This window comes from Strix uralensis, chromosome 5, assembly GCF_047716275.1.
Source record: "Strix uralensis isolate ZFMK-TIS-50842 chromosome 5, bStrUra1, whole genome shotgun sequence".
NCBI classification, from domain to species: domain Eukaryota; kingdom Metazoa; phylum Chordata; class Aves; order Strigiformes; family Strigidae; genus Strix; species Strix uralensis.
This window is the reverse complement of record NC_133976.1, coordinates 45,515,381-45,526,201: the sequence shown is the minus strand read 5'-3', so window position 1 is coordinate 45,526,201 and position 10,821 is coordinate 45,515,381. Positions and strand designations below refer to the sequence as shown.

General features: G+C 56.7%; 1 protein-coding gene across 1 annotated transcript; it reads right to left on the bottom strand.

Annotated features, from left to right (window-relative positions):
• Positions 1-3,172: 3,172 nt before the first annotated feature.
• Positions 3,173-4,955, bottom strand: MYF5 (myogenic factor 5). The gene is made up of 3 exons (XM_074869387.1): positions 4,373-4,955; positions 3,783-3,858; positions 3,173-3,632 (listed from the first exon to the last, which is right to left on the bottom strand). Exons 1-3 carry the CDS (start codon positions 4,877-4,879, stop codon positions 3,439-3,441), a joined length of 777 nt encoding a protein of 258 aa, XP_074725488.1. The 5' UTR covers positions 4,880-4,955; the 3' UTR covers positions 3,173-3,438.
• Positions 4,956-10,821: the final 5,866 nt, after the last annotated feature.

Genomic DNA, 10,821 nt, shown 5'->3' with positions numbered 1-10,821 from the left:
AGCTCTGGGGTGGGGAGAAGTCAGGTGCCTGCTGTGGTTAATTCTGACTGCTCCTGACAAGCAGGCTGAGCCAGGAAGGCAAAGGTGCTGAATTTCCCCCGAAATCCAGCCATGAATTTGGGGTGTTCCTAGGCATATTTTGACAAACAGTATGAATTAAGGCCCCTTCATCCTCCAAGAAACAATTACTAAAACTTTATCACTTTTAAGCCTTACCAAGGGAGAAGAAAGAGGTTATTCTTTTCCTACAGGGAAAATGAGTGTTTTTCCACACGAGCAACTCAGAAATGCAAACATAAAGCAAGCAGGATTTTTCCTACTTAGAGACAATACACAAACTCAAATGATCTGCATTATAAAAAGACAAAAGTGACTAAAAACATTGTGACTAAATTTGTTTTGCAGAGTGTACCTTAGATCTCTTACCCGAGTTGAAATTTTCCTGATGTTATGCTTAAGAGGTCTTTGCCAGGTTCCTATGTTAGTTTTGTAGTGTAGCCTTTTGATCTGAGATTAAAACATGTATTTCATCAAAAATCTCTGTTTGGTTTCTTAATGAAAGGTAAAAGATACAAGAAGCTCTTCACACGCACACACAAAAAAAAGCAGAGCTGCCTCCTTCAGTCAAAATATAAGCCAAGAAAGCAGGATTTTCAGAGGCAAAATTAAAATAAAAAAATATTTTGTTTTTAAAAGTGCACAGAATTATGCCCTTCATTGTAGTGAGTGATAGAAAACTTGCAGCTTCTGTGCTACACTATGAGGCATTCCTCCACCTGCCTGCCTGCCTGCAAGATCACTGTGTGCCATTACAGAGCCTGCAGCACTCACTCAGGTAGTGGAAGCTGAGAAGAGATGTATTCTGATGTATTTGTGGGCACAGTGTAACTTAAATGAATGTGTTTCACATAGAATACAAATCTTCCTTTTCAGTTCCACTTATTATAATTATTATTACTGTGTACGCAAAATGTAACCACAGCAGCATATCTCCGAAGACAGCAGCCTTTTACACCTTGTTCTTCCCAATCCACGGGCTAAAGGTGGTTTCACAGTGCTAAATTCCACTCCTTCAGGGGCTTACAGCACATTTCAGCTCACCGGAGCTTTGTTTATAGATGACCTGTAATTAAGAGTTTGTTTTCTTGGTGTGTATAACAAAACCCTCAGATTGTAATCTAGTCTAGTAGGACTGAGGAGGCTGTGGACAAACATCCCACAGACAGGATACTTCTCCTCACCCTCTGAAAAGCTACTTCTCAGAAGTATTGACCTTTTTGCAACTCTTAAAATGTCTGCCAGCCAAAGAGAGGTGTACATTACCAACATGTGATTCGCTAGTGTTACTCTGCATACTTCACAGGCAATCGCTTGCCAAGGTCAGCACAGTGCAGAATGAAACGCTGATAAATTCTCCAGCTTGGCTCATTTCAAATCATCATTTAAAATGATCTGCACTGTATTAGACCCTGGCCATAAGCAGTGTCCTTGGGATGGTGTTTTGGTTGAGAGGGGTGAGCACTGCAGCAATCTCTGAAAAACTGTGAATCAAACCAGTGATGTTCACGGCCTTGCATAAAGATTTCTACGAGCAGAAGGCTCAGGAAGTGATCGCCCACAACCAAGAACTACTGTGTTTGAGTTAAGGCCCTTGCATACTCCTGAAACATCTGTAATGACAAAAGTGTGCAGATACCTTGTTTGTACCCCTGCAGGACCTCAATCCAGAGTTTTCAAACCATTTTTCCTACTCGATGATTACTTGGGACCTATCCATGCACACAGAAAGCCCATTCTGGAAAAGGCTCCTCCTGAATTACTCTGCGAGAAAGAAAACACTTACCTCAAGGTTACACAGCAAGGGCAGAAAGTGATTTTGAGGGAAGCTGTGCAGGAGGGGGCAGGCTGGCCTTGCCCTGTGTCAGGAGCAGAGCTGCCTGCTGCCCAGCTGCGCAGCTCAGGCAGGGAGGTGCCACCTCACTTTCCTGGTAGCCCTTTGAGGGGCACGTGGCCCCTCGGAGTGCTGCGAAGACAGGGCTATCCCTAACCTAGGCTTCCTTCATCCTCAGTTCAGAGACGCTGCCAAGGAGCAGTCAGGTGGTAATTTTTGGTGACATGACTAAGCTGGGCTGGATTCAAGTGAAAGATTTATCAGAGGTGAAATACCACTTCCAGGCCCCTTGGCCACCCAGTGCTAACAACATAAACACAAATGGCAAATATGTCCTTATCCCACGCTAGTGAGGTGTATATCCCTTCCCACTCAGAGTGTTTGTCATTTGTGGATACACTGAAGGAAGCCATCTCTCCACCTCATCTCTGTCTTTTTCGGGGGGGGGGGGGGGGGGGGGGCTAGAAAAGTTTTAGATTACAAATAGAGCAGTGCAAAGGGCTGGAAATTTATTATGACAGAAAGACTTAGATTTAGTGCCTGGAAGATACGTGTTAACTCATGAAGGTTTGACCTGGCTATTTCTAGACCCATGTAAATAGAGCAATGAATTTTCATCCTGGCTGGTGGGACCAAAGTCATTAGGAGCAAATAGATCTATATTGCTTTCTGAATATTGTGAAATGTCCCTTGTGGATTGTGAAAGATACTTAAGGTTTGTTCTTACTAACTTAACTAAATTTGTCTCTGCCAGAGCACCAAGAGTGACCGAGAGTAAAATTCCCCCACAGGGCATCACAGCTAGATCATACGGTTGTTTTACAGAGGAGAGTCACCATGCAATTTTAGGCCCAAATCCTGGAATACGTGTTCAGAGTTCACACCCAGGGAAAGAAACAAGGGCTTTGCTGGGGTGGGGGGGAAGAAAGACGACAATTAAGAATTACTTTTACTCTTGCAGAGAATAAAGGAAACTCTGCCCATAGCAGGACAGGAATGGAGGGAGAATTTGACCCTCCACATTTTTGTTCCTCCATGAGCCCTCTCAGAGTAACACCCACTGGCGATGGGAGAAACAAGCTCCCCGGCCCCAGCCCGGCAAGACGCTCCATCTCCCGGCCCACAGCCGCCGTGACGGGGCATGGCCCCACGCAGGCAGGAGCCGGGGGCGACCAAGTCTGGGCTGGGGCCGGGCACAGACGCCGGCCGTCACCCCGCAGCCGAGTCCCGCTGCCCTCCCCCGTACCAGGGAATGCACTTAAAGAACCAGCAGGCCAGACAGCTCGCTCACAGCACGTTTTATTTGCAGCGGGATTTCCAGGGTAGCGCGCGTGTCCCGAGCCGCGGGGTCTGTCTGCCCCGGGGGGACCCCGGGCTGGGGCCCGGCAGGGCGCTTTGCCCCCCGCCCCGAGGGAGGCGGCGGGCCGAGCGGCGCCGGGGCTGCCCCTCTGGCCCGAGAAGCGTTTGCAGGACGGGGCTGGGCGAGGGGGGGCGGCCCCGGCGGGAGGGCAGCGGCAGGCGCGGGGTGCCGGGTCCCCCCGGGCCCCTCATAGCGCCTGGTAGGTCCGTCGGGGCGGCGGCGTCCCGGGCGTCCCCGGCCCCGAGTCGATGCTGGCGCTGGGCGAGAGGGAGTCGGCGTCGCGGAGGGGCAGCCCCGGCTCCTCCGCCGGGGAGAGGCGGTCCACGATGCTGGAGAGGCAGTCCAGGCTGGACAGGGCGCTGCTCTGCTCGGCGGCATACCCTGCGGCCGGGGGGGAACAGAGTGGGGACAGGGCAGCGCGTTACAGCAGGGTGCTCCGCTGCCCTCCCCAAGTGCCGCGGGGAGCGGGGCGGCCCCCCCGGCCTCCGCCGCCACCCCCCGCGCCCGCGGCTACCGGCGGGTCGGGCTTACCGTGGGCCATCTCGGAGCAATAGACGGCGTCGAAGCTGCTGCCTCTCGCCGACCAGACGGGGCTGCCGCAGTCGGCCTGCAAGACAGCGAGGGGCGAGTGCCGGCCCGGCCGCCCCCACCCCGGGGCCAGCGGGACGCTCCCCCCCGGAGGGAAAGGGCCTTAAAGCCCGGCGGGGACGGAGCCCCGGCGCCCGCGTGGGAGCAGGCCAGAAGCTGCCCGGCCAGGCTGCCGCTGGGCAGCGCCTTCCCCGTCGCCCCCCGCCTTACCCCTCTGTTGCGCCGCGCTAATCTAGGGGGAGGATGGGGGGGGGGGGGGGGAGGGGGAGCCCCCGGGGGCTGGGGCGCTTGCTGGGTGCCCTCTGGCACCGTTACCGTTCCCCCGTACGTCCCCGGAAAGCTCATGTGCATGCTCAGCGTTAAATCTGGGAAGGGGCCTGTTTTACCGCAAACTGTCCGCCCTCTCCTATATCCGGCTGCATTCGGCCCGTCCCACACCCATGGGACCGGTCCCACGACGCTGGGCCGAGGGGGACCTGCCCGCGAGCCTTTCTGGGTTCCCCACAGCCCCATCGCGCCTGCCCCTCTCTTACCATCCCATCGGAGCAGCTGGAAGTGGGGCTGGTCGGTTCGGAGCAGCTCTGTCCCGGCAGGTGATAGTAGTTTTCTACCTGTTCCCTCAAGAGCTCCTGGAGGCTCTCGATGTATCTGATGGCGTTTCTCAGGATCTCTACTTTGGGGAGTCTTTGGTTGGGGTTGGCAGTGGTGCACCTCTTCAGGGTCTCAAACGCCTGGTTCACTTTCTTCAGCCTTCTCCTCTCCCTCATGGTGGCCGCCTTCCGCCGGTCCATTGTGGTGGATTTTCTCTTGCAGGCTTTGCAAGCCCACATGAGGCAGTGGCCGGCCTGGTGGTGGCCAGTGGGAGCTCGGACATGCTCCTCTTCCTCGGAGCAGGCGGGCTCGGGGGGCTCGTGGGCGACGAAGGGAGGCAGATCCCTGGGCTCAAAATCCTCGGGGAACTCGCCCTCCGGGGAGGAAAGGCAGGAGCTGTCATAGAACAGCTCCGACGGGGAGAACTGGCAGCTGTCCATCACCTCCATCCCTGCAGCGGAGGCGTCGGCGTGGGGTGGCAGCCAGCGGCTCTCGGCGAGGCGCGCTGGGGCAACTTCCTCACTAATTAGCGACCTGAGACGAAGTGTCCTTTGGCTGATGCGGGGGGCCCTTATATATACATGTAAAGGGAGGCTGGTCCGCCGCGGCCAGTCTTTATTAGCATATCCCACCACATCCCCTGCCGGGGGCTGTCTGGGCAAGCCCCCTCCAGTCCCCAGGAGACAATTTGCTCCGCACCGCTCCTTTGGAGAGCTGTGAGTGGGGCACTTCACTAATGAGCGACCTCCCCAGAACTGGTTGCGACATCTCCGAAGTTCAAACCAAGTCTGGGATTTTGCAGTTTCGGTGTGGAAAGAGAAAGAGGGGCAGTGGACGCGCGCGAACCTCTGACATTTCCTCCAGAGCCGTTCCTCATCCCGATGTTCCCATCTCCCACCACACGCTGCAGCGGGAGGGATGCCGCCTCTCCCCACGGGGGAATTAACGCAGGGCCCCCCCCAGCACCTACAGTGTCTACCTGCCTATATTTATTCCCCACAGTCCGAGGTCCAGGTCTAACCTGAAACAATTTACCCCTCTTTTCAGACCTAAAATTTGTTCATTTATCTTGGGGAGCGCTTTGTCCTGTAATTAAAGCTGTGTCACCAACCGTCTAAATTTACAAATCGGGGGACAAAAATGTACAGCCACGTGTGGCCAAAAGAGACGAGAAGGGGGGAAACCCAGACTTTAGTGCTGTCGGATCGACTCACAGGGAAAGGTACAAAAGTGTACGTGTTCGCTCCGAGACAAATCCCCCTTCCCATTCCTTCTCCTACTCGTGTGACCTGGTGCTGGTAGAGACTCAACAGTCGAGCAGTGCCTCGGGCTTGCTAATTTTCTGCTTTCAGGCAAACTTGTACCGTTACAGATGCGTCCCAGCTGCCAGTGCAACAAACCCCTCCTGGAAGTGTAAAATTTCTAACCCCGCAATCCCTAAGTAACTTTACACAAGCCGGGGACAAAAGCCTTGCAGAGCTCCAGCCGCAGCAGTAGCTGAGCGGAGCGGTGCAAGGGTCATTAGAGTGGTAATGAAGCCATTTAACAGGCATTTGCTAACGCGCAGGAATCCTTTGGTTTCATCCAGGTGGCTTTTGTAGTTGAGGAAAATATTACGAGAAGGCAAAGGAAACCTTCCCTACCTGGGAATAAAATTATGTGACCCAGGGTAACTCAAACGGAGAGCAAGTGACCCAGCAGCGGTTCAAACGCCACGGAGCCCGTCTGTGTGCCCAGGAAAAAGGCGCCTTCGTTTACCCTCTCTTCAGGAAGAGGTAACGCGGAGGGCATGGCGATCCCGTCGCTCACGGAGCCGCTCCTCAAGCGAGCAAGGCGGGCAGGGAACATCTCCTTAGAGAGGTGCCTTGCACAAGCGCTCACGGCTGGCAAGCCTTCTGAGCGAGCTGCGGCTGGGGCCGGAGAGACCCCATCTGCTCCTTCACACCCTCTGCAACCCCCTAAAAAGAGGATTTCCACTCTGAGGCTAAATCTTTTCCTAAAAAAACCCCATGCACACACTGTTCTTCCTACGAGCGGACGCGTAATTATCTAAAGGCTGGGGAAGGCTACATCTGCACTGCTTCGGTTTATTTGGGGCCATAAACGGGGGGAGCCCCCTTTGAAATGAATACTGGAGGAAAAGCAGAGAGTTGATAAAGGAGTAAAGTTACAGAAAGGGGAAAGCTCCGAATTGCAGGCTTCTGCCGCTCCGAGGTGCAGGTTGCTGTTTAGTTGGGCCGCGTCTGAAACAGGGCAGTTCCCTCTTGTTTTCCTAAGAAACCGCCGCTCAGAAGCGCTTCTGCTCGGCAGTAACTTGAACTCTTCACTGGGCTGTGGCGTACGAGCACACACACACACACACACACACACACACACAAAATTTGATTTACCACGTTTGCGCTGGCTAAAATAGACCTGTTTACAGATTTATGCTTTGTGCACAAATAAACTTGATCTTTAAAGTGCGGTTGCGGTTCTGATCACCTTTCAAGGGTTTCTCTCCAGGCGTGCAGTGTGGATCTCCTGCTGCACAATGCCAACCCCCTCGGTCCCGCTCTCCTGGCCCGCAGAGCTTTAGCTCGCAGATTTAACTCTTAATCCAGCGGGGTTGGGGTTGTTAAGAAACGTGCCTTTTCCCAAAAGTCTTTGAGGAGCTAGGAAAATTTGTTTCCTTCTTCCTTGAACATTTTGGGGGAAGGGGAAGAAAGGATGGAAGAGCCTGTCACTCAAGAAGAAAAAAAATCTGTAATTAGTATCCCTTAAGAGCCTCTGGCTCCTCTGGTAAAGTGATCTCAAAACAAATTTGCAAAAGTGCAGTAGGCGAGTGGAACTGAAGAAAGGGGAGAGAAAACACAAACTACAAGGCTGGCTAATGAGGGTGCTGGGGGGAGCGGGGGCAGGGGGGGAGCGGATAGTGCTGCATTTCAGGAGGCTCAAGTCCGGAAAGCGGCAACAGCCTGAGCATCAGACACCGTCTGCTCCTGGTGACGGGCACAGAGAAAATGGTAAACGTGTCAGGACCTCTGTAAATGGTGTTCCTCACCCCACCCCCCCGCCGCCCCGCTCCGCAGCAATTGCCGTCCCGCACCTATTTCGGGAGGGATTCAATCCCATGCAGGGACCATTGGCACAGCGCACAATCTTTTTTTTTTTTTTTTTTTCCCCCAAGCCCCATGCCTTTCTATTTAAGCAAAGAAAACCCGTCCGAAACCAGGAGTCACCGGGCCGGGGTGGTAAGAGGTGTTTGGGGCCCACCTGGGCGCACCCCGTCGTGCCGGGCCCGGCGCAGCGCCCTCGGCCAGCGCCCCGCACCTCTTCAAAGCGCTGCGGGGCTCCCCCGCGCCTCACCGGGGCCCAGGGCGGGGCGGCAGCCGGCAGCGAGGCCGTTACTCAGGGGTGGATTGTCTTTAATGGTGCGTGCGGGGACGGCGGCGCCCGAACAGGCTCCGCCGTCGGGTCCCTCGGTGCCGCCTTCCCCCCCCCAACATCGCCCCGTCTCTGCCCTCCCGCCGTCAGTGGGTGCCGGCGGCGGCCGGGGGGTGGGGGGGGAGGGTGCGCTCCTCCGCGCTGTCCCGCCAGCAAAACTGTTTCCCAGTTGGGCTGGTGGGGCCGGGAGCTTCCAGCCGTGTGAGAAACGTTTGGTTCCCCCCAGCGCTGGGAACCGTGCGCACCTAAGTAAACACATTAGTACCTGCCAGAGGGATTTGTGCAGAAGACAGCTGAGGAAGGCATTGGCCTCTGCTGGCACCCCGGGACTCCCAAGAGAGATCAAAGGGACACGAGGGGGTTTTTAGCAGCCTTGAGACTGGGAAAAGTTGCTAGTTCCTGCTATCGGAGGGACGTCCCAGCGAGCACATGGTTCAATTATTCAACCTCCTCCCTCCCCTGCCCCCCACTCCCATTCCGCAGCTCAACGTGGAAGCTCTGGAAAAATCGTACGAGTTCCCCAAGGCAGCAGCGATCCGAGGAGGAATTTTCCCTGTGGAAATAGCTGCTGGGCCTGCCCGCCTTGCCTTCGCCTTCACAAAATAAGCTGGGCCCGCTGCCGGCTGCCTGCCTCCCTCTCGGGGTTGCGGGCGGTTTTGCGGAGGAAAGTAAAGATGCACAATAAAAAACAAAAAAAGGCTTTAAACACTCGGTAGACACTCGGTGGCGTCGCTTCAGAAGGCCGTGGTGACAACGCAGCGGCACTGCGGGTGCCCCGTCACCCCACCACCCCCGGCCCCGCGGGCAGCTGGGGCGGGCGGCGGGGGGTGGCAGGGCCGGGGTCCCCGCACCTCGCAGCCCTCCCGCCTCCTCCCCGGGGGAGCGGGGCAGGTGGAGGCGAGGGAGGTCGGTGGGGGGCACGGGCGCTCCGGGAGCCGCGCTCCGGTCCGCGCCTCTGGCGTTCACCGAACTGCGGGGGAGCGGGACGGGAACTGTACACTCGGTCAAAAGGTTCGATGACTCTGTGCGTGGCCCCTCCGGATAAAAGACTTGATTAAATCACAAACCCCTCGTCCTTACCCAGTTATTACCCTTTGATTTTGTGATTCCAGGGTCCTGTTTGCTTTGGCTGGGGACTTAGGTAAAGATTATCGTTATTAATATCAAACACAAACATTTTAATTGCAAACACACTGAGGACCTTCACTGGGAAGCCCGGCATGTCAGCCGTAGCCGCGGGGGTCACGGAGAGTCTCTTCGGGAGGTATTTTCTTTATTTAATGAAAAAAATCCTCCTTTGGGCAACCTTACTCCAAACAATCGCTCGAGTTACCCTGGTGCTGGAGGAGACCCTGCCGTGGGGGTCCCACCGGCCGGCCGGGCCAGTTCGCCGGGGCTGATGCCGGGACAGATGACAGCAGCCCGGCCGGGTGTGGGCCCGGCACCGCGGCGTCGGGGTCGCTCCGCCACGGCCCCTGCCCCGCTGGGGCCGCGGGGCCTGGCTGGGCCGGGCGGCGGGCGCGCAGCCCTTCCCGCGGACCCGGCGGGGGTCGGAACGAATTGCTCTGGAAGGCGACGAGCTGCTAACCCGACCGGGCACACTCTGCTGCTGGTCGAGCCCCTTCGCCACAGAAGCGAACCGCAACGCCTGTGCTCTTTGGCACAAACGCCGAGATTTGCGCGCAGGAAGGCGCCTTCCCCGCCTCGCCGCTCTCTGAAGAGCCCGAGAGTTCCCCGCGGCAAAGGCGTTGGTTTGAAACGACGAATAGGGGGGGAAACTGCCGTATCGCTACGTGCCCATCACACTGCGCAATTACTCCTTACTCATTAGAGAGCAATTAGAGCGACTACTTAACTGGTTTTAAAAGCAGGCTGGCCACGGTGGCGGCACGGAGGAAGGAGGGCACGGCGATGGGGGAGCCAGGTCTCAAGGCAGTCTCTTTCCAGAGCTTCCCCTTCAGACGGATGTACCCGTGCCCGAGCCGGCCGCCAAGGGGGAGACCTTCCCGAAACGTGGCTGCGATCTTTCAAAAAAACCCCAAAAAGAAATAATCAAGGGTTAAAGCTGACAAGGAGACCGCCCGTGGGCAGAGTTGAAGCACCGTCCCGCAGCTTTTGCCCGCTTTCCGGCGTGCGTGTGTAGGGCAGAGCGTGGCTGTTCCCCGGTGGTCGCCCCTTCCCGGGGGTACGAACAGCCCGTTACGAGCCGTAACGCTCTGACCGGGAGCAGCCCCGCTCACCATCCGCAGGGAGGCTGTGGGTTTTTTTACACCACTGAGTGAAAGGCTTCATATGTTGCTACCCCCCCTCCACAACCCCTTTTCGGCCGCTTAACTCTTTCGTCCCTGAGGGACCCCATTCTCTTCTCCCTCAGGCTCAAGGAAGTCAAGGGGAGTTACCTTTCCTGGGAAGAACTCAGCCTCCGACCCTCGAGGGAGCGGGCTCCCGTCACAGCCTGCGGCTGCCCCGTTGGGGGTAGCAGGCCCACCAGCTTTGCCGCAGACAAGGCCAGGGTTCAAGGCCTCCGGTGCCGAGAGGAAAAGGTGAGACTCGCTGGGCCTCCCTCAAGACCAAGGCGTGGGGGGGCTCTTCACACTTCCATTTTCCAAGCTCACCCACCCTGTGCGGACAAGGCCAAAGAAGCGTCCCTGCCTGGCGAGTTACACGAGCGGCCCTGTCGGACATTCCGGGGGAGCAGCACCGCTTTGTGGAGGGGGAGCAGGGGGGGAAGCCAGGGAACGGGCGGCGAAGCACTGCGGGCGGCCGAACAGGCCCCGGCCCCCCCCCCCCCCCCCGCGCCTGCCCAGCTTCCCCTGGGCAGGACGGGGGAGGCGGGTAATGAACCCCGCGGGTCCGGCCCAAGGTAAGGGGAGAAAACGAGGGAGAAATCAGTCCTGAGGGCTGCCTCCAGCCACACGGGTCGTATCTCGTCTACATATGTCTGACTCTTCGCAGCTTGATCTCG

Excerpts from the sequence above, each read along its gene's own strand:
- MYF5 (XM_074869387.1), bottom strand. The coding sequence starts at position 4,879 with ATGGAGGTGATGGACAGCTGCCAGTTCTCCCCGTCGGAGCTGTTCTAT. Across the intron at positions 3,859-4,372 it reads CCAGCTGCTCCGATGGGATG|GCCGACTGCGGCAGCCCCGT; the intron begins GTAAGAGAGGGG and ends GCTGTCTTGCAG. Across the intron at positions 3,633-3,782 it reads TTGCTCCGAGATGGCCCACG|GGTATGCCGCCGAGCAGAGC; the intron begins GTAAGCCCGACC and ends CCCCGGCCGCAG.